The 23,876-nt window shown below is 40.3% G+C and overlaps 2 protein-coding genes across 6 annotated transcripts; both read left to right on the top strand.

The window, feature by feature from the left end:
- Positions 1-1,565: 1,565 nt before the first annotated feature.
- On the top strand, positions 1,566-11,337 carry slc43a3b (solute carrier family 43 member 3b). Of its 5 annotated transcripts, none has more exons than XM_031303111.2 (14): positions 1,566-1,797; positions 2,424-2,484; positions 2,741-2,932; positions 3,098-3,227; positions 5,459-5,505; positions 5,631-5,707; positions 7,023-7,115; positions 7,213-7,352; positions 7,906-8,012; positions 8,151-8,294; positions 8,552-8,659; positions 9,003-9,189; positions 9,522-9,645; positions 9,774-11,337. In XM_031303111.2, exons 2-14 carry the CDS (start codon positions 2,460-2,462, stop codon positions 9,909-9,911), a joined length of 1,512 nt encoding a protein of 503 aa, XP_031158971.1. In that variant the 5' UTR covers positions 1,566-1,797; positions 2,424-2,459; the 3' UTR covers positions 9,912-11,337. The 5 variants fall into 5 exon arrangements, with proteins under 5 accessions (XP_031158971.1, XP_031158977.1, XP_031158976.1 ...); XM_031303113.2 differs by lacking the exon at positions 2,424-2,484 and adding an exon at positions 2,587-2,658 and having other exon boundaries at positions 1,656-1,705; positions 2,717-2,932; XM_031303112.1 differs by lacking the exon at positions 1,566-1,797 and adding an exon at positions 2,587-2,658 and having other exon boundaries at positions 2,717-2,932.
- Positions 11,338-17,152: 5,815 nt separating this feature from the next.
- Positions 17,153-22,511, top strand: rtn4rl2b (reticulon 4 receptor-like 2b). The gene is made up of 4 exons (XM_031303496.2): positions 17,153-17,463; positions 18,967-19,193; positions 19,313-19,543; positions 20,750-22,511. The coding sequence occupies exons 1-4, from the start codon at positions 17,415-17,417 to the stop codon at positions 21,617-21,619; spliced, it is 1,377 nt and encodes a 458-aa protein (XP_031159356.1). The 5' UTR covers positions 17,153-17,414; the 3' UTR covers positions 21,620-22,511.
- Positions 22,512-23,876: the final 1,365 nt, after the last annotated feature.

The following is a 23,876-nucleotide window of genomic DNA, read 5'->3' as shown; positions in this document are numbered from 1 at the left end:
CAGACACGCAAAAGCCAGCCATGTTGGTTTGAAAGTTGAGCTTGATGGGGCATGTGTGGTTTAATGTAAGAATATGTTAACCAGTGCAAGAGCATGGCTGTATGTGTTTGTTTTGTATAGTTTTAAGACGGTAATGGAAGTAAATAATGCCAGCATTATCCTTTAAACTATAGTGAGTCTGCAGTGTGATTAGATAGAAGTCATGAGAAGTCAAGCCCTTTGCTGATCTTTTTTGGAGTTTGTATCTCCAGGCTCTATTTACACATACAGTACAAACACAGAGACATGTAGGGAGTTGGTGCCTGTGGTAACATTAGGCCATTGATTTTAGGAAGTGGGTACAATCTTGTTTGCGTGTCACTCTGTGCGTGTGTGCGTAAAAATATCTGTGTCTTGTGATCAGGTTTTGAAACTGGTAAAACATACATTTGGTCTCATGAGTGATATTTATCATAAGACTTCCAACAGGGATTTACATCTCTGCCCTCAAGCAACCAGCGCGACCCCTCCCTCAACCTGCTTGATCCCACTGAAAGAAAAACAGCATCAAAGTAAATGAGCCTTCAACATTGTGCAGAGTATCTGGGCTTAATAATGAACATCATGTAACAATTTGTGCACTCGTTACTCATGTGTGATAGCAACAGTGACATAGCAACAATCCACTGAACAGTTACAACACCTATCAGACTAAATGACTTGACCCCTTTTGTCATAGCGTCACTGTGGTCATTTTTAATTTGGCTTTATCAATCAAAGCAAAGGAAATTATATAAAATCAACCATTATATCTTATCATCCAACAGCATGATAATCAATAACAGTCTAGTAGATAATAGTAAAATAACAGTCTTAGTGGAGTCTACCTCAGTGGTCTTTCATGGACTGTAGCTTGATAACATAGCAGAACTTCTGATATTGAGCTTGTGTCTTTTCTGATTTGTTCTGTTGATGCTGTTCCTGTTGTTTGTTGTTCATGGTGGCAGTAACTCTTTTTAAACCAGTCTGCTGGGGAAATTTTGCAGAATAATGTCTCAAAAATGTTATAAAAATTTGTGTAAAGACACTAAAAGATAACTACTGCTAAAAAAAACATATAGTGTCTTTAGAATTAACAAACCAATCATAGGGTGGGGTCACCCTGGACACCATCTTGACCTGCTAGATAGACACTTCAGGTCCATAAATTCATGGACAAACAGACTCAGACTCAAAAACACCTTCTACTCCAGAGAACTAAACACAGCCAAACACTGACACCAACTACAATACTTGTGCAATATCTCAGCTATTTTCACTGTTTTTATAGGTCACAGCAAATGCAATTTATTTTTATTTATAACATATATTTTAATCTTTTCTCTATTTTGAATTACTGTTAGGTATGTGTGAATGCGCCATCAGGATGCTTCTTAATTTTGTTATACAATGTTGTACAATGACAATAAAATTATTCTATTCTCTGATGCTCTGTACACATAGTAGAGAGTGTTTTCTGCAGCCACAAGCACCACACAGGGAGGGATTTTCTCTACTGCACAGCAGAGAGGTTGATTGAGAAAGAAAAAAAAAATATTGGGGAGGGACGGAACTGGTAAGGAAGAGGAAGGAAGAGCTGGCTTATATAAAGAAAGAGAGCAGAGAGGTATGGTCTGTGAGAACATTCGGGGACACCCACAGAAGGCTGAACTGTGAGTACTAGAGAGTAGTAAGCTGGACAATAATACAACTTAACAACTGCACATTTTTTGTTGCTTCACAGGAGGTTACTTTGTTAAAAGGTCATGTTTGCACATTTTAACCCTTGTGTGGTGTTCATATTTTTGTTACACAGCCAATGTTCCTGGGTCTGGTGGACCCACCACATTATTAGGCTTTTAAATTAATACAGCCATAACAATTTATGTAAAAATACTTAATAGATGTTTACTTTAGCTAAATTACCAATGGTATATACATCATTTATGGTTCATATTTGCCATTTACCCCTGTGATATAACATTTATGATCATATGATCATTTTCGTTTTTTGTGAGAAAATAAGGAAATTCAATTATAAAAAAGGTAAAAAACAACAAGATTTTGATCATTATTGGTGCTTATTTCTTAGAACTTAATCAGAACAGGTGAAAGTGCTTGAAATGTAAAAATTTTGTAACTTTGTGTGGAAATAGCAGGTGCAGAAAGACAACATAGTTTCATAGCACCTACATTTAAATACACTCGGGTCCAGTAGACCCGAACACCTCATGTGTAATAGTGGTGTACTATGTGCAGTCATTGAAAATAAGTTATTTTTTATGTTCTTCACAGAAAATGAGCCAAGGCCAATGAGTTTGAGTTAGAATAAATAATAAATAGCATACTTTTTCTTTTAGCAAACATTGAAAATGGGTGCCACAGACCCGAACACCACACAAGGGTTAATTGATTCCTTTTGTTGTTAAAATGGGAGTATTATGACCTGTTGGTGTCCTAACAAAGGTAAGTTTTTTCTGTTAGCCAACATCTAGATTTATGCAGAAGTCCATTTTGGAAGACAGCCTGAACTGAAGCAGCAAGTATTTTAGATTTTGTGTCATGGAGGTCCAGTTCTTGTGTATGTGCGTGTATGTATGTCCATGCAGGTGATAATATAGCTTTTGGGAATCGTCTGCCTGTGTGTGTGTGTGTGTGTGTGTGTGTGTGTGTGTGTGTGTGTGTGTGTGTGTGTGTGTGTGTGTGTGTGTGTGTGTGTAAGGGACCATGGCGGGTCTTGGGAAGAGATTGACGGTGCTACGTTGCCTCACCTTTGCTACGGGTCTGGTGGAGTGTCTGTGTTTTGCTGGAGCCGTGTTCGGATGGGCTTCACTTGTTTTTATCCTGAAGACGGACGGCTACTTCAGTTCTCTGTGCGTCAACACCACAACTGTCAATACAACGCAGGTCTTAGGTCAGTTTGATATCCTCACCTCCACTTCTTTAAATTCTAAGCTCCTGGATTTCTGAAATTAATTACATCTCTTTATGCAGGCCTCTCTGATCATCACTGTTACCTGTTTAACCACATGTTTCCTAACCCTGGTGCTCCCTCTTTTTCTGTGTTTTGTGTCTACAGATTGCAGTGGACAGGATGAACAGTTGTCACTTGTTTTCACCATTGCCTCCTTTATGAACAATTTCCTGACGCTGCCTAATGGTTTCCTGTTTGACCGGTTTGGTACGACAGTGGCTCGGCTTTTTGGAACGTGAGTCAAACAACATCTTAATTACTTTTAGAGTAAAACGTCAATGAATTTAAAACATTTCCTATGTAATTTTTTTTTGTCAAAACAGTGACTCTGTAGGGGACTAAAAGGCCACAAGCCGGGAAGTTAAAGGGATAGTTTGGATTTTTTAAAGTGGGGTTGTGTGAGGTAAGCTACTTCGATAGTCAGTGGATGGCGGTCGGCAGGTCCCCGGAGAAGCAGGCAGGAGTACGGACATGAAAGCTAAGCAATGTAGCCTACCGCTGTGGACAGGGGCAGCAGCAAAAACGTATTTTAGCACCTAAACAAAGGCCCACCTTAAAAAATCTATATCAGTTTAAGTTTACGCTATATTTAGAATATTTTCTCTGCTATACCTTGCTGCCAGACAGCCCTTTCCAACAGGAAACTGAAGCCGTTATAGCCATCTATGCTCTCTTTAAAGCTTCGGGTAGTTTGTTTATCGTGTTGTATTGTTTATTTTGTTTATTGTTGTTTATCGGTTAGATTGTGTGACTTTGGTGAATACAAACTAACCCTTTAAAACACCAAGGTGAAACTATTCTATATATAGTGTACACTTAAATTGATATAGATTTTTTTTAGGTGGACTTTTTTTAAGGAGGCTATAAAATATTTTGCTGTGGCCCCATCCACAGCATTACTTTGCTTAGCTTCTGTGTCTGTACTCCTGCCTGCATCTCCAAACTGGGGACGTGCCGACCGCTATCTACTGTAGGTAATAAACTGACTATGGATAAGTACCTTATACAACCACACTTGTGAACTATCCCTTTAACTTCCTGGCTAGTGGCCTTTTAGTCCCCTACAGCACTGTTTTGATGAGAAATCGCTTAAAAAAAAATTAGCTATCGCTTTAAAAGGAATGAAATGACAATCATTGTTTAGTAAAGACAAACAATAAGAGGTTGTTCATAATTATTAATCAACAATTGCAAGGTGCAATAGGGAATACTTTCTCCTATTGGTTGTACAGTAGGCCTGTGTGTAATAATAAGAGATGTAATGGTTTAATCCAACAACAGTTTGACTGGATTACCTTTAGCAAAAATTCAATGCATCATCTTATTCTACATCATCAAATATCACATTCTGCCCATGATTTGAATTGATTTAAGGTATATTTGACTAATTTTGTTGCTTAAACAACAATATACTACTTCAAAGAGTGCTTTTTATTTTTTTTATCTTTGTGTATCAACGCTGTGCAAACAGTAGACAGGCATTTTAATGAAAAAGCACTTAAATGTCATATTCATTTATTTTTAATCCGTTCATACTTTTGTATGTGTTTATACACTTCTTGTTCTAAAATATGAAGCTGAATTTGTAACCCGTGCATCCATCCATGAGCTAAAACATAAATAAACAAGAAAGCTTGTTTACGATCGATTTAGCATCGGGAGTTATATGATGCAGACTCTGCCTGTGGTGGCTAAGCTAATGCTACAGAAGTCTGTCTGCAGTCTGTCTCTGCTATTTACGTCTGAGCGATTCCCTTATCTGTTTGTTACAGACAGACAGCTGTTTTTCTCACATGGAGATAGAGAGAGCGTCAGTCACAGAGAGGGGAAAGGAAAGATCTTGTTTGTATTTATGTGAAATGTTGATATGCATTTGGATATAGTACAAGCTCCTGTGAAGTAAAAGGGACATGTAGGACAGCTAGAAGCAAGAAGGCAGCTCCCTCGGGGGATCTTATGTAAAATAGCATCAGCAACAGACACATGAATAGAGCTGCAGTGTACATACCAGAGCCTGACACTTAGCAATGCAGAATGTAAAGAAAGTGTTTTATGAGAAACGGAGCAGTTAAGAAAACAAAGCAATAAAGGGCAGTGCAGCTGGAAAGAGGAAACGAATGATTAAGAAATAGAAAGGTCAAGACTTTTAATCACCAAAGGATGAAGAATGTCAGAAAGAAATGTTTTTAGTGCAGATGCTCAGACGCTGTGATGAAAAAGCCCTACCACCCCAGATATATCTAAATCCACAATAACAAACGAGGGTAGATCTTTGCCAGAAAAGGAAATTAAAGTCAGCCAAAAGCAAACAGCAGCAGAGTAACCTGTGTGTGAACGTCTGTTTAGTGAGACTTTTAAGAAATTTGAGTCTCAAACATGACTCATGCTCTCATGCATGTTGACTGTGAAGCTCCTACTAAGCCAATAAAATGGCATGATAATGCTGGAGTTTGTTTTCCCCAACAGATTTCTTTACACTTTGGGTACTTTGATGGTGGCCTTCTCGACTGCAGGTGAAAAAACATTTCTCCGTCTCTTTGTCGTGTGCTCTCTCAGTCTCAGGAACCTCATAAAAAGAAGAAGTAAAATGTTACAACTGCGGATGCTCATTTTCCCCATTCATTTCTTTTCCCACCAGCTTTGTCCAACCTGTTGTTCCCAGCTCTCTCCTTTCTGGCAGTGGGCGGCATCCTGTTTCTAATGACCAACATGCAGGTACTGAAGCAGTAGTTCCGAATAAAAAGATGATTGTCAGTTTTTAAACTTAATTCATCTTTCATTTGTCAATTATTTAATTGATTACTATATAAAATGTTGTGAGAACTGACAGAATATCAGAATATCTCAGGGTCCAAGGTGACATACTGAAATTGCTTTTTTTTAATCCAACCCAGAGTCTGAAACCCCAAAATAATCAATTTATCATGATACAAAACAGAGAAAAGCAGCAATCTTTAAACCGCACTGGGGAATTGAACCAAAATGGTTGTTGATTCATTTTGATAGACTAGTCGATTAATTCTTTTAGCTCTAATTCACATTTTTATTTTTCAGAATCATTGGATGGTTAATATTTGTTCTAATTTGTAATTGGAACATTGCTGCAAGGTCAATCATGTCCTATTAGGCGGTCCATTTTTTTTTTTAAATTTTACCTCCTGTAAAAAACAAAGTCTGTAGGCTTCTGTCTCAATTTAAAGTGTAATGATATATTTTCTTTAAGCTATTTCTGAATGCCTGCATGTTTGCTCTGTCACGGAGAAAGACACATCATCAAGAACTAACTAACAGAGGTTTGATGTTCGACAGTAGATCTTAGTGTCACTAGTGCACTTTTGTTGGCTGCAGGGCTTTTCTCAGACTGAGCTAATGATTTTGTGGGGAAAAAAACACAAAGCCCTCTCGGGGAAATGGTCGTAAACCACACCCTAATAGGCATTTCAACTAAGTTTGATAATCATCAATATCCTATGTTCAGCCTGACAAGATTATTAGCAACCTTATTAAAAAGAGATAAGTCAACAAATGTATCTTGTAATGAAAGAATGTACAGAGCTAATGCAGAAAGTTTCAACAGTTAAGCTTCAAGACAGCCTCCCGGTGTGTTTATTTAAAACGGTGCATACTTGTTGCTGAGAACACTGGCTTTGTGAGGAATAAAACACCAAGGTGTGTTATGTGTGTTTATTTTAATCATAAGAAAATATGGAGAAGAGAGAATCAGAAAAGTTAGGTAACAAAGGAAGGTAAGAAGTCATGTTGACCTGTAAGTGTTACAGTCAATGCGCTCGTTAGTAAAGGACTTTCAGAGAAAGTGTCAGGGAGTATAGTTTCCTGCAAAGTAGACTGCACAGTATTCAGCCATGTTGAGTAAGAGTCCAAACCGTAGGGAGCAAAAATACTCAGTTCAAAGGGAACTGTGAACTGGTTGGGGAAGAACTAACAAACAGACCAGGAAGTAGGGAGTACTGTTTATGAACACTGTGGAATGAAACAACTTCTGTATCATTCTTGAATTTCTCTCCTAAAGGTAGGAAACCTTTTTGGCTCACATCGCTCCACCATCATCACTCTCTATAACGGGGCCTTCGATTCTTCCTCAGCACTCTTCCTTGTCATCAAGGTGAAAAACATTCACAAACTGCTCTCATGTGTGAAACATATTTATTCCATATCATATTGTGACGATGAGCTCCACCCTATCTTATCTTCTCCTGCAGCTGTTACATGAGGCTGGCATCTCTCTCCGCTCCTCCTTCCTCTTCCTGTCCGCCTGCAGCTTTATTCACCTGCTCAGGACTTTCTTCCTGCTGCCCAGAGTCCACATACCCTACACCCTGCCTGATCACTACACATACGGGTACAAATCCCCAAGATACATCAACACCTCACATATGCTTCAGGGATACATCAAGTGAAAATAGGGCTCATTATTTCCTAATTTTCTGAATTTAGTTTGATGCACATATTAGAAAAATGATATATAAACAATAACGCAAAGACACAAGTAATAATTTGGTTTTAAAAATGCTACAGACTTGGCTTACTTGAGCTGAAGCTTGACGTCTACAGTTCACAGTCCAAATCAGTGTGCTCTTACAGCAGAGTGAGAGAGCATAAACACTTAGCTTTTCCTCATCCAACAAAACTGGTTCATGATCAATACATTCAGCTGCAAATGCTGAAAGGCAAACAAACAACAAATGGATTAAAGTGTCTTGCAAAACCACAAATTATTATTATTTTTATAATTATTTTCACATCATAGTGCCACATTCCTTGAAAAAAATCCTTCATATCCTGTTATGCGATTATAGCTGGTTATGACTTGAAAACCTCATTTGAAAAAGTAAATAACTCCCACAATGCTATCAGTCTGTGTCTGACCCACTGTGACTTTTGACCTTTGTCAGGGTAACCTGTGGTAAATCAAATAGTCTGAGCTCAGAGCAGACAACAGCCAAGGCTAACACACAGATGACAGAGGAAACGCCCTTCACCAAGGAACTTGTGAAACAAGGTTTGTTGACTCTACAGTGGCACAGATAATGACATAGTAAGACATAACAGAAGAAAGTAATCATACATCCTATTTCTCTTCATCTTTGTTTCTTCCTCGTCTTCATCTATCTCTGTGGCCTCTCCTCATCTATCTCAGAGAAGAGTTTCCGTGAGTGTGTGATGTCCAGGTTCTTTGTGTGGCACCTGCTTTGGTTGTCGGTGATGCAGCTCAGACATTACCTCTTTATCGGCACCCTCAACCCCATGCTGCAGCGGCTGACGGCGGGAGAGCCTTCGCTGGGTAAACACACACAAACACTACATCATGTCTTAGCAAAGATGGACGTTTGTGCAAACCTTCCTCATTAGGTCCATGAAGTTACCTGAATAGTAACCGGTTAGCCTGTGCTTTAACTAAGAGGTTGTGACTAAAGTAATATAAGCAAGAAGCTGCTCAGATAGAAAGTACTGTTATCTTCTATTCTGGTAGACTTGTTGAACTCTTTGTTGGAGTCTCATGTCTGTAACCATTATGTCCTTGCCTGTGTGTCCCTGCAGTGAGCCAGTACACCAATGCCTTTGCCATAACGCAGCTGTGTGGCGTGCTGTGTGCTCCCTGGAACGGTCTCATCATGGACAGACACAAGGGCAAACCTCGGGCTGCAGGTGACATACTAATACTACTAAGGACTAGTAATGAACCCAACAGGCCACACCCATGGCAGACCTATTGTCAGTGTGTCCCGGGTGTGCTCTCAGGGGCCCAGCATGTCAATGGGCTCTTGCATGTCTAAAGGGACAATAAATGTTAATTGAAAATAGTCCCATTACTAACTCTAAGGAATAAATAGAAGTCCAATTGCCATGACCACCAACCTCATGTTCCTTTTAACAATTATACAAAACAAAATTACATAAGAGAAAAACTTAATTATTTCTAAGATTTGCTTTTTCATCATAATTTTTGTTATTTTTTAAGGTGTGTGTTTTCATTTGTGTGTGTTTGTAGGAGAGAGTGAACAGGAAGCAGACCTGCGGGCCTCTGGGCTTTCTCTCTTCCTGACGGCGTTGCAGTGTCTACTGTTCTCAGTTTGTGCTTCCACCCCGTACCTGCCGCTTCAGTACCTCACCTTCATCCTGCAGGTGCTCAACCGCTCCTTCCTCTACGGGGGCAACGCAGCCTTCATCAGTGTGGCGTGAGTATCAAACACACACACAAATACAAACATGCACAAACAATTTTATGGACAACACTTAAGTATCCTATATTTATTCGTATCTGCTTATAACAACATTATAATGTTATATTTTATAAACATATGTTAAAGTGTTTAGGGTGGGTTAAAGTGAAGTGTTACCCTTTAACTTTAAGCAGTCAGAAAGTATTTAATGCTTAAGAAATGTGGGATTTCTTCTTTTCTACGCTCTGTCTTTTTCACCACTTCCTTCTCTTTGCCATTTCATCATTGTGTATGTGTGTGTGTGTGTGTGTGTGTGTGTGTGTGTGTGTGTGTGTGTGTGTGTGTAGTTTTCCATCATGCCATTTTGGGAAGCTGTATGGTCTGGTCATGGCTCTGTCTGCAGTGTTTTCTCTGCTGCAGTATGCCTGCTTTGCTGTGGTGAATGGCCCTCTGGATGGAGACCCTTTATATGTGAGTACACAACATATAGCTGAATCAACTGTAAATCTTACTCTGGTCCTTCTCCTTCCCCTATGACCATCTTTATCTATGAACACTCCTCTCACTGCTTGCTCCTCCCTCCTTTCACGTGTGTGCAGGTAAATATCGCTCTGACGCTGCTCAGCCTGCTCGCCTTCATCCATCCCCTCTCTGTCTTCCTGCACTGTCGAAGTCTCGCCTCCCAGCGAGCCATCAATGCCTCCTCCTTAAGTCGGTCAAATGAGAACCACACTTGAAAAAATGTTCTTACAATCACAGAGGCACTGCTATCTCTTTAGATTGATTGATTAATGGTGCTCTTATGGCTGTGTTGTGTTGCCCCGTGTATCAAGTATTCGTATTGCAGTGAAGAGTGGTTTCAGGTACAGTCGGCACATTCGCCACACTCTCGAATCAAGTTTAAATTGAATGTATCTATAATAATTAGGAGGTTCTAGTTTGCAGCCTGCTGCAGTTGACAGGTTGCATAACACTTTACCTCTTGTGAGATTTCCAGGATACATCATTTTATTTTCACTTAGACATAGATCTTTTTACACTCTTCTACAATGTTAGAGTGTCAGCTGATGGTGCTTTTTGGAAACCCAGCTTTAGCAACAAGCTAATAAGCTTTGTCTGTTTTTACAGTTAAAATTCCTTGTGCTAGCTGCTTTCCATGACTGTGACATATCTTTATGTTTCTTGTTTTACGAATCTTATGATTTAACATATGTATTCTTGTATTATTTTATCCATGGTTGGATTCAAAGTGCCAAAAGATAAACTTTATTATAAAAGCTGAAAATGTTACAGATAATATTTATATTAGTGTTGACCTCTTCAGGTTATCTCATATATTTCTTTTTTAAATCAGTATAGGACCAACAGTGTGTGGTAGGAAAAGGATACATGTAGTAACAGAGTAAGGGACGATTGGGAATCACAAATGTCAGTGTCTGTGTTCTTTTAATTAGATCTTTCAGTGATGTGCACAGAACAAAACGATAACTCAGGCAAACCCTCTGTTTGGACAAATGTCCTGTTAACTGACCTCTGCACAGATCGCTTTACCATGTGAGTTCATTCAGGTACATCAAATAGAGCAGGGGACACAGCTCTGCCATCTGCTGGCCACTCAGGTACTGATATAACTACTCGGCCAAACATTAACCAACAGTTCAATGATCTCCTTTTATGTTTTGGTTGTATCTAACATATTAAGTCTCAGCTCTTGTGTCTGTGTAGTTCAGGAGAAGAATTTAGTGTCATGAAAGATTAAAAAAAAGGGAAATGTGTCATTTTTCTTTTACCAGTAAGTTTACGTTTTAGCTTGGTTATGTGTATTTTGGTTGAAATGTAACTTTGAATATGCAAACTCCTTGTCTTGCTGCAACAAATTAAATGTATCTTGTGATATGAACTTTGGAAGTGTAATAAAGAGAATTGTAACTTTTTAATCATTCATTTTGCCCAAATGTTTCAGTTTTCAGCTATTGTGAGAAATATGATGCACTTGCAAGCAACTGCCTATTTCAGATGGTGTAGAAAAATGCCATTTTAATCCAGTAATAGGACATTTAAAAAAGACTATAAATGAAACATAAATGGAACTGTATGTTGTACACCTTGACATACAAATATCCAATTATATTAAAATTAAAATGAAAGTGATATTGAACTGGATATTTGATTGGACCCTGAATTCCCTGTTTTTTTGTTTGTTTTTTTCTCCCAGTGTTTAGTTTGCTGAGTCCATACTTTCAGTTGATTAAGTTCATCGATTTTGTCCATCATAAGTCGACAATGTTCAGCAATGCAATGTTGAATCGTTGGAGAACTCTTTAAAAAAAGATCTGATTCTATAAACACACCTTGAACACACCTTGATTCTATAAATGAAGTTTAAACTAATCAGAATTCACAGCAGCCTCAGAGGACAGTCTGTTGTCTCCAGTTATACTCTTGGCAGTCTGGGTAGGAGTTGCCATGATGTTCCTGATAGTGGTGGAGAGGCTTCACATGGGGCAGAATCATCTCTGGCAGGGTTTAAACCTGAAATAACAGGCACACAGCAACCCCCACAACAGCCTCTCTCAAGTTCCCTGTACACCTGCTGTGTGACAACGCAGTGAGCCCAGAAAAAAGACTGTTGCATTATGTGTGTGTGTGTGTGTGTGTGTGTGTGTGTGTGTGTGTGTGTGTGTGTGCGTGTGCGTGCGCGTGTGCGTGTGTATGTATGTGTGTGTGTGTGTGTGTGTGTGTGTGTGTGTGTGTGTGTGTGTGTGCGTGTGTGTGCAGGCAACTTGTGTATGGTGACAGGTTTCCCCCTTGCATCTGCGTCACATATGATGATCAAAACCTCAGTATCTTGGCAATTTAAAAATAAAGACTTGCATAAACAAATATATGACATAAATGGGAGCGAAGGTGGGAGGAGTGGAGGATACAAACAAGCAGGCTTGTTAATGAGGGCATTTGTTGTGTGATGTTTTGCTTTCTTTAATCTGACTAAATCTGTCGGAGGGACTGAGGATGTCTTTATGACACATAGATTTGATAGGCTTACTTAAAATGTGCCAACTAACTCATGTCGGTTCTCTTTGATTGGAGCAACAGCAGAAAAACTGTAATGGCCTCACTCTATCAACCTTAATGTGCTGTTTTCCATCTGCTATGGGAAGCTGGTGGGGAAACAAATTATGTCTGAGTTTTTGGTTGCAACTCAAAACAAAGCACACTAAACAAGACTAACTGTAATTTCTTACAAAACAGAGACAAACGACAAAACAATGCAATGAATAATGAATTACACTATATGGACAAAAGTGTGTGGACACTTTTTTTTTTATTTTTTAATAAAATTTTATTTTTGGGGCTTTTTCCTTTATTTGATAGTGACAGTGGATAGGAAAAATGGGAGAGAGATGGGGGATGACACGCAGCAAAGGGATGGAGGACAGACTTGAACCCGGACCGCTGCAAAGGACTCAGCCTACATGGGGCACACGCTCTTACTGGGTGAGCTAGAGGTCGCCCCATAAGTTTGATCTAGGACGGTTTTTCATGGTTTGTTTAAGTGGTGAAAAGTAAATTTACTCAAGTGCTGTACAGTAAAGTTTTTATATATTTGTACTTCATATGTGTTCCAGTTTTATGCTGTACACTTTTACTTCACAACATTTCACAGGGAAATATCGTTTCTCAGATAGAAAGGGACATCCTTTTCACATCACAATTTTACAGACAATTGGTATTCTATTGCTGTATCACGACTAAAACCATGGTATTTTCACGCCATGTCTCTGTGTAACGTTACACTCGCTACCTCACTACAGATGATAGGCCATGCTTGGAACATAAAACTTTTCCATAACCGGTGGGCAAACATGCTGGCACGTCCCAGTTACATAGTAAATGCTGTAAACATATTCTTTGTAAATCTTTAGAATCATTCACCGAAAAAAACAGGCAGGCGTGCCTTGTTGCACGATTAAAATTTTTGTCAAAACTTGTCATTTCCAGCGTATAGCTTGCTAGCTCGGAGGTTGTTGTTGTTGTTTCCAGTAGCGAAGGGATTTTGAAAACGGTGATACACAAATTGAAGAAGGGGAGTGGCAAAGCATGACATCCGGCACAGAGCCACATTCTGGATGTCAGGCTTTATCCTTCCTGGCAATGTATTTTCTTTGTGCCACATTATAAAATACCCAAAAGTAGTTAGATAAGCACCACCTGGACCAACTAGTAAATACTGTTTACACATGAAAGCATCAGTAATAATAAGCCAATAACGTAAGGCATTATAATCTAACACTCACAGGGGGTATTTTCTGCACAATGAGTAGTTTTACTTTTGATACTTTAAGATTATTTTTCTACTATTACTTATGTATTTTTACTTATTACTGCAGGACTTTTACTTGTAATGGATTACTACCATGTGGTATTGGCTACTTTTACTTTAGTAAAGGATCAGAATACTTCCACTGCTTTCAGTTAAGGTAAATCATAATGCAACAGCATATAATGTAATTTTAACCTACAGGCCTTTTTCACAAGAGACCTTTTGACATGGCACAGTAGGAAAATCGCAGCTGTTAATGATTTTTTTAAAAATGAATTCCATTTAGCTGCTTCAGTGTCAGGGTCCTGCTATTGCGTGCTGGGTCACTGTGACCCTGCCATGGCTTACTGGGACACTTGAACAGAACAGATCCATCTTTAATGTTATCAGCAACACCTGTGCTTGTCATATGGATGTAATGTTTTGGTGTCGTCATACTTTTGGACATACAGTTTATCTCACTTTTTCTAACCCTTAAAGTGCTCATATTATGCTCATTTTCAGGTTCATCATTGTATTTAGAGGTTGTACCAGAATAACTTTATGTGGTTTAATTTTCAGAAAACACCATATTTTTGTTGTACTGCACATTGCTGCAGCTCCTCTTTTCACCCTGTGTGTTGAGCTCTCTGTTTTAGCTACAGAGTGAGGCATCTCACTTCTGTACCATCTTTGTTGGGAGTCAAACATGCGCAGTAAGTACTGCTAGCTTGTTAGTTGCAGAGTATGAGGGAGTGCCTTGCTAGCAGCTAGGCAGGCATTATAACGTGTTACAAAGTGACGCACGTTTGTCACGGAAGTAAAGGCTGGACTACAATAGAGCTGTTTGGAGCAGTTTGTGAACAGTGTTTTCTGTTGGAGATGGTAAGCCCCTTTGGGGTGGACTTTGGGCTTTTTCACTTTGTAAACCTATAATGTGCACAAAAAAGATATATAACACAATAAAGGAAAGGGGAAAAGCCAAAAAGCACAATATGAGCACTTTAATGTGGCTGCCTGTCATCATGCAGCGCACGCACAGACACAACACACTCACAATCTAGGATTGATCTCACTTTGCCTCCGTGTTAGTAAAACCAAATTTAAATAGGATTTCAGGTATATGATTTAAGCTTTTAACTGTTGCAGGATGAAAAACGACATCAACATGGATCTACTTTACTGAAAATAATTTCTAAATTAATTTATCAAGAAGAAACTGGTCTAACACCCACATTACATTTAAATACATGTTTGAGGCCTTTAACGACCTGAACGGGCGTATATTGAAATTTGTTGCAAATATGAACTTTGCACACAGTCTTCTCTTCTGACACTGCAACTAAATATCAAATGATTCATTATCTTGTTAACAAAGTCTTGTCAAACCTTTGCTGCTCCAAATGACACCCACATGTTGTCTGATTCATACTACTTCTACACATATGAGCTTCACACACCATTTAATAGCTTGGATTTGAAGAATGGAAACTTTTTTAAACTACCTGATGCTTTGATTCTAAGACTACCACCACAGACTGTTTCACCATGGAGACACATTTCAGGTGAAATAAAAGTGTCACATGAAAATATCTCAATTGGGGGATTCCAGCTTCTAGGGTTTTCTTGCCCCTCGACCATGATGTACCCAGTGTGCAGAAAAACACTCTGTCCACACAGAAGGTCTTTAGCATTGTGTGTGTGTGTGTGTGTGTGTGTGTGTGTGTGTGTGTGTGTATGTGTGTGTGTGTGTGTGTGTGTGTGTGTGTGTGTGAGAGAGTGAGAGAGAGAGAGAGAGAGAGAGAGAGAGAGTGAGTGAGGGTTATGGACGGAGTCAGCAAGACCTTTTTTCAGGATCAGGACAGATCATTGAACATGCTGTGTTTACACCAGTTCGAATGCCAGTGAGCCTGTGATTCACTTTGACACAGCAGGGTACTGAGAAGATCCAATAATAATAATAATAAACTTCATTTATATAGCACAATTCATGCATAAAATGCAACACAAAATGCTTAACATAAAAACAGATAATCATAACATTGATGATAAGACAATAAAAACATCAAATTTAAAGAAAAGATAAAACAACCATCAACTAAAAACACTTCAGGAGAAAGCAATGGTAAAAAGATGTGTGTTTGTGTATGTATGTGTGTGTGTGTGTGTGTGTGTGTGTGTGTGTGTGTGTGTGTGTGTGTGTGTGTGTGTGTGTGTGTGTGTTTGTGTGTGTGTGTGTGTGTGTGTGTGTGTGTGTGTGTGTGTGTGTGTGTGTGTGTGTGTGTGTGTGTGTGTGTGTAGCCTATGCATTTTTTCTGCTTATGTATTTGAATGGGTCATTTTAGCATCACACAAACACACACACACACACACACACACACACACACACACACACACACACACTCCCACAGCCTCCCTGAAGATGGAGTCTGGTTGGTGAGTTGGCTGCCTCCCCCAGTTGCCTTGGGGCCAAGAACAGTGTGAATACATTACGTTCACCCACCCACCCACACACACGCGCGCGACCTTCTGTGTCCCACAGACCCCCGTAGAGGCCACTAATGCCTGGATGGTGAGCTGCCTCCCCTAATCACTATACACCGCAGCCAAGAAATGGTGTGACTCCAGACGCGCAACTTATGATCTGCGCTGCTCACAGCCTTGAGTTGCAGATGACCTTCCATGGAGCAGCTCTTGGTGAGTGTGTATTCACTTGGGAACAGATGATGATCATCATGGTGGACCTGGCTGGCCTTGACCCGTGTCACGAAGGGAGGACTCAGTTGTGAGTAAACCACGGCCCACCCTGCCCTGGCACTGTTTATTTCACATGGAGTCAGAAGACCTCCATGTCCCGTCCCACGTCCCGTCCACATGCAGCACTCAACCGAGTTGACAGCATCCTCTATCACACATCATCCATCCATCTGCCCATTACAGCATTTACAGTAAATCATGAATTGCTTTAATACATGTAAAATATTTATTGATGACAAACTTACCTGGATGTATCATGACTATGTAGCCTAATGTCATCTCTGCTCCTCACACAAACGCCATTAGTTCATATGCTACGTTGAATCATTTAGCTCCACTGCTGGGATTCCCTTTCATGTTCATCTGTTGTGATGAATTGTAGGCGGCTCTCGGCTTCTTTCCAGAACTGGCCTACACTAAATGAGACAGATGATTTTTTGGCTTTAATGCCAAATGAGTTTTTACACCTCCTGTCCTCCTCCAACCCCCTTGTGAGCGCATGTGAACCACACAAACAAACTCTTAATGACCAGTTATTTTGTAAATATACGTACTTTATCCCAGAATTTCATAGTTTGTTGTCACCAAAAACCTCCATCCCACTTCTTCATGGCTAATCAGTCAACCTCCTCCCACACTGAGCTTTGTTTTAAATGATGAAAAGAAGAGTTTCTTAATCAAACTACTAAAAGTACATTCAGGATTCATCGCTATAAAAAATGGCAAAATTAGTAGCTAGGCTATTTGCTCACATTTATCATACATTCTAACATTTCGTATGTAATAATAGCCTATAGCCACTGGGTTTTATGGTGCCTTTAATTACCTAATCATGACGAACAGTCTAATAATCAATAACAATCGTAGGCCTACTGTTGACAGTGATGCGTTACTTTTTTAACACCACAGTGAAGACAGTGACAAAACCTATCACTGCCTTTCTTGTCGCTTCCTCCGGTGGCCCTCACCCCTCCTCCCGGGCTGACGTAGAGAGGATCCTCCGCTGCCCACGACTGTGGGCGACGACTCAGCCGCGGGTATAAACAGCTTCGCGGGACTCCAGCTCGTCACTGCTTGAAGCCGCAGCAACTCGTTCACCAGAGCTGAACCTCAGCAGAGATAGCAGCAAGCAGGCACTTCCACGCCGCGCAGGCTAACTCGCTTTCGGCTTTGGTTCGAGATGGAGAGTCGTAGGACCATGAGGCGCTCCAGCGCCCGCAACTTCAAGGGTGAGTTGCTTTCCATCGTGCACTGCACCTGCAGTTTGAATGCACCGAGAGGTTTCTGACTTTGGAAATGCATTTGTGTGATTTAATTGGATTATTGCAGTTTGTCACTCAATGTGCACTTCTTAAGATTTTAACAAATGACTTGAGGCGCAATACAATTGTACACTTCTAAGAGCACAGTCATATTGTTATGTTAGTATCAGCTGATAAAACTGTAAAATCTGAATATAGCCTATAGACGTGATGATGCTTTTACGCATTTTGCATGTATTTACGTCATTTTGCATGTATTTTAAATTGTTTACCAAGACGCACACATTGTTCAACACCCATGTAAATTGAAAGCATGTTGAATTGTTGGTGAAATTAAGAAGCATACAGAGGAAGTCAAAATGCGCGCTTTTGGGGTTAATTTAACGCAGAGATTTGGTAGTAGTAGCCTATAGTCTCTCGAGGAAATGTAGGCTATGTGTGAATTTGTGTGATATCGTGATATATAGGAAAAGTCATTGACAACACCTGATCAAAGTTAGTTTATTTGTTTTGGCTCTACTATAAAGTTTACCAAACCGCACCAATCTCTCCATATATATATATATATATATTTTTTTTTTTTTTTTTTAACGCATGGAGGGATCCAGATAACTTACTATTTATGCACTTTTTTCCTTATCTCATGTCGACGAGTAGGCTATAAGACATAAGAAGACTGTAGAAAAGTGTCTTATTTCACTTAAGAGCCCCATCTACAGTTTTCCCTCATTGTCCAGCGCAACTATAGTGTAACTTGTTAAGAGGTCGAGAGGTGAGCCGCTGGAAAATCTTACGCACAACTGATGAATAGGACCTTCATCATTATTTCATGCATACTTTTACCGCGGTGGTCACTTTTGTGCGCCGTTATCCGAGCTGTGCCAAGAAGCTGTTGCAATATTGATAAGAACCAAAACTGATCCGGGTCTGGTTGCCGGTTTTATGCATGCCCTTTGCACGGTAAACCACTGAACGGAAACATTCTTTCAAGAGCCTGAGAACTAAGAGTCCAGGTTAATTAAATGCAGTGAATCACGTGTGATACACGTTTGTTGTCTCTTAAAGGTCTTTATAGTAGATTTGTGGTGATTTCCTGTTTTAAACAGCTGAAATCCAGAGGTGTCACAACAGCTTTGGAGACCTAAAGTGATCCGGTGGATATGAATGGGTCAATGATTTCTGTATGTAATCTGGTGAATTATGTATGAACCACAACGTTCTGGGAACCACCAACAAGTCACGGGTGAGAGCACAGCAGTGCTAAAAGGAATCACTGACAACAGCGACAGGTTTGACAGACAGCAAAGAAAGACTGGTGCCAGAACTGAAATCAACCTTTCTTTCTTTGTCTGCCTGTCTCCCCAGGACCATCTACTGGAACAATGGCCATTTGCTGCTAACCTGACCTTCAATTGTGTTCTTTATCTTCTCATGGGAATAAACCCCCTTTGTCTCTCTGTCTCTCTGCAGGTGGTTTGTGTCTTTGGCTGATTCTGTGGCTGGTGGTGGTGAAGCCAAGCGGGGTGTCTGCATGCCCGAGGTTGTGTGTGTGTTACCCCACGCCCATGACGGTCAGCTGCCAGTCCCAGAACCTTACCATAGTGCCGGCCGGTGTGCCATATGACTCTCAACGTGTTTTCCTGCAGAACAACCGCATCACAGAGCTGCGTGCAGACTCTTTTGGCTTTGAGACACAGGTAAAAATGGCAGTGTGTGCATCTGTTGAAATTCCAAGCAACTAGCAAAATCTGCAGAAATTCTTAACAGTCTTTTATTTCAACTCTCTCGTCCAATTATTTGGTTCTTCACTCTGTAGGTGCTTTGGCTATATGGCAACAACATAACATGGGTCGAGGCCGGGGCCTTCAGTAACCTCAGGGTACTGGAAGAGCTGGATCTGGGCGATAACCCGTTACAGCGCCTGGAAGGTGGAGCCTTCAGGGGCTTGGAGAGGCTGCAGAGCCTGCACATGCATCGTTGCAAGCTGGCCACTCTCCCCCATGACCTCTTCCACAAGCTGTACAGCCTGCAGTTCCTCTACCTGCAGGTAAAACCAGCACACACAAATACCTAAAACACACACATGCAAAGATACATATTTGACAGTCATGCATGATGCTTGCAGAAGCACACATTTGTGTTAGTGATTTATGGAAACATCAGTTGCCAACATGCAAGCTGAACACCCACACACATAGAGACACTGTGCATGTTGGAAGATTGTTTTAAGTAGGTTCAATGAGTCACAAAAATGCAAACTGAGAAAAAAACAACAACAAAAAAAACAAATATATATATATATATATAGGAAAATATTAAAACACTAACCAAAGAAACACATCTCAGCAGCTAAAATGATTCTATTATAACTATTCAACAATGGAAAAACAACATTTCTGTTACCATCATATTATTAATCAAGCCCAACAGAGTTCTCTCAGATTGATTGCAGCGGATGCACAATACATACACAATATATATAATACACAGAAGGAAGTGTATGCCCACACGTTTGCTTCCAACCGCAGTTCTAGCTGCAAGTCATATGAAACAAAATTATTAAACATAACTATAGGAACAAGGGTAGAATAAAAGAAGATCAAGACATACTCACCTCTTTAAGGAAACCTATAGCAAAATGACTGAAAATAACCCGAAGCAACATGTTACGCAGACGTCAGGCTACAAGAGAGGGAAAGCTTTAATTTATATCAGAAGTTCTACCGAGCACTCTCTTTTATTAAAAATAAGCATTGGGAATCACTCATAAAAAATACTCAACTAAACTCTAAGCTTTATTTAGATAGTACTAAAAACCCAGCACGGTAGAACCAAATAGCTTTGAAGCTCAAAGAGAAAAAAATATTGTATCATTTATTGATTTTTTTCATTCATTTCAGTGCTCTATGGAAATTAGCCTGGAGAGGTTTTGTGAGATCTCAGATGTTGGAGTGTCCTTGAATATTAAGATCTGTCACACTCAGACAATATGCCCCTGACAAGAAAAAAATCTTGTCGGTAGAGGTCACTTCTGACCTCTGTAAAGATACTTAAAGGCTACTTTCAAATAGGACGTCCCCCAAGTGTACACATATGGTAACTTGAGAGGAAGTGAGGGATTTCTTTCCTCCTATCACAGCTGATAGTAATAACTGACATATTTTGCCAACTACAACAACCCAACAGTCTTAATTTTCCCATGTGCTTTTACACAGCACTAAATTCTTCTTCTTGTATTTTGACTTTGCTCCAGGAGAATCAGCTCCACTTTTTGCAGGATGACCTGTTCTCAGACCTGGTCAACCTCACTCATCTCTTCCTGCATGGAAACCGCATCCGTGCCCTCTCTGAGAATGTGTTCAGAGGCCTGGTCAACCTGGACCGCCTCCTTCTCCATGACAACCGCGTCAGGCAGGTCAACCGTCGGGCTTTCCGTGACCTGGGCCGCCTGACCATCCTTTACCTGTTCAACAACTCCCTGGCCGAGCTGCCAGGCCAGGCCATGAAAGACACCCAAGGCATCCAGTTCCTCCGCCTCAATGGTAACCCCTGGTCCTGCGGCTGTGAGGCTCGTCCCCTCTGGGAGTGGTTCCGCAAGGCCCGCATCTCCTCCTCTGAGCTCATGTGCACCTCCCCATCCCAACGTCGCGGCCAAGACCTCAGATTCCTCCGGGAGATGGACTTCGCCCTCTGCCCTCTGCCTGACCCTGGCTCTCTGGCGGGATCCACCACGACCACCTTCAGCACTAAGACCCGCTGGTGGTTCTCCAAGCACAAGCCTGTATCTTCATCCAAGGCCTCATACCAGAAAAGCACAGAGGAAGTGAAGGCCTTCCCCTTCCCTGCCGGAAAGCCTCAGTACCTCCCCAAAAACCCCTCTGAAACCTTCTCCTCAAAATATGAACTGTCGGAGGATGAGGTAGCGCTCCCCAAGCTAGACCAAGAAGAATACTGGACCAACTACGGCAATGAAGACGCCTCCATCCGCTGCTTAGAGCTGGAGTGCCCCCCAGGCTATGACACAGCCTTCCCCTCGTCCTCCTCCTTACACAGCACCCCATCCCTCCTCCACCTCCTCTCCCTCTCCATAGTCACATTATCCCTCCATTTCCTTTTTGGCTGAACTCTGCTCTCCTTCACTCCCTTTCCCCCTCTGATTTCTCTTTCCAACCCTAACAAATACCTGGATCTTGATTCCTTTCAGTTACCTCCTCGACTTGCAGGAGGTGCTACACTGACACAGGAGACAGGTGAGGCAGCAGGGAGCTGTTTTAAAGAGCAGAGAACAGTTAAGTTGATGTAGAGCAGGACAAGAATCCAATGCTGAAGTAGCTGCTGCTTATAGTACAGGCATTAAAATCGGAGATCAGATCATGGAAACTGACTCTGATAGTGACGGTACAAAGGCAGAAATCTACAACATCATGATGAAATGATAGAGACACAACACACAGCTGTTGGTGTCTCCAGGTGGTTTTTGATATCACAGCTATAAACAACGCAGGCGTTGTGACTCGTCAACAGCTATTTTCTATAGTGCTTACCATCATCCGCTCACAGCTAACATATTGTTCCTCACTAATTTCTTTCTTTCATCATGAATAAAAGTGGTGATTGATTATTATTATCAAGAGGTGGATTAACACAGAAACTCAGTCTTGAGAGTAAAGAATTACAGTGAGAAGTAAAAAGAAAATCAATACAATGTAAGCAGAGTGAGCTATAGATGTTCATCTAAAGGCAGAAAAGGATGAGAGGATCAGAACTGCAGCCAAGAGCAGCTCTACTCTCTCCTTCAGATTCAAAATCTTGTGTGATCCCAGCGATGCCAGCAAACAACCATCACCACCCACACTTGTACATACCACTAATCAACACTGTACATACACACATCCTAAACTGCTTTGTATTTTAGACTATAGCTGGATTTTTACTTTTTATTTGCTACCATTTAGTAAACTACAGTTTGTGGCGATAGAAGAGATACTTAGATTGTAAATGTTATGTTATGTTTTTAAGTTTTGTCTCCTCCTCTCTCAGTCAACTTGACATTTCTGAAAAGGGAAGGCTTGTGCTCGAGATTCTAATGTTGTTGTTTTTTGGTGTGTGATTCAGTTTTTGTGTGTGTGAGTGGGATTGGACTGTTTTAGACTAATAACCAAAGTCTTGAGAATAAAATAATTACTTTTACAGTCGAAGTAGACAACCCGTTTGATTATGTCTCTTCCTAAAATGAGTGCCTCTGTGTATGTGTCTGTTTTTCCTTTAAAAACATGGCCTTTGTCTTTCTGTCTGTCTGTTTGTCTGGATGTTCAAATTGATACAGAACAAGGTAAAACCAACACCAGGGCTAAATCCTACACAGCCCTTTGTGTTGTTTGAAGCCTCAGGTCTCTATCCTGCTGGCTCCTGTTACACTTTGACCTGCAATTGGTCTCTGTCAGTGTGACTGGGTACATATATATGAGGATGTGTGTATATCCTTTTAGCTCGGATTGAAAGTTTAAAAAGTCCTTTATGCACAGATAAACTTACTAGGACCCATAACTGTTTAAAAACTGTAGTCTCAGTCTCAGTCTATTTTTTACTATTTTCTGAACACTGGGTAAATCCAAGGATTTATGTGATTTCAGTGATATCTGTATTGGATGGTACTACAGACCATAAACAGACCACGAGGACAATCAAGCTCTAATACATAAAATCATCTGTCCCATATTAAAGCTGTACTTTATAAGAGAACCTTTCTGACTCAACTGTGTGATTTGGATAATGGGATGGGTATTTATTGAGCAATCTGTTAAACACAATGCCAATTCAACCTGATTGTGATCCACATTATTCATGGGGGTCGTAAGTTCCTTGTCAACCCTAAATGTTAGTAAGTCCATACCATGGCTGTGAGTTCCTGCGTAGAACATGAAGGATAATTTAATGCTGTTAGATTCTGTATTTTTCAATAGATAAACGTGTTAGGAAAGTGTTTTGCTTCATTAAAAAATAAAGAAACAATCAAACAAACAGAAGTGTGTGGGGTTTTCCTTGTGTTTCACTGTCATCTTTGTTTACTAAGGATGCCACAAAGGAATTCAAGAATGTGCAAAATTTAGTGAGCTGGCACATAAGCACAAACACAATGTATACAGATAATAACAATGATAACTTAATGATGAAAGCATTGCAACAATTCATTCACATAGTCTTGAATCAATAGCCTGCTGAATAGAACCTTTACACTATAGTTTATTCAACCAGGAGAGACTCCGTTGCAGATATGCAAATATTTATTAATAAGATATAACCAAGTAAGTACAAACATAATTATTTGGAGATTAGACTCCATTGTAAAGGGGTATCTATAAATCTAATGTTTAGGAAAA

This window comes from Sander lucioperca, chromosome 1, assembly GCF_008315115.2.
Source record: "Sander lucioperca isolate FBNREF2018 chromosome 1, SLUC_FBN_1.2, whole genome shotgun sequence".
NCBI lineage: Eukaryota > Metazoa > Chordata > Actinopteri > Perciformes > Percidae > Sander > Sander lucioperca.
This window is presented reverse-complemented; position numbering and strand designations above follow the sequence as displayed.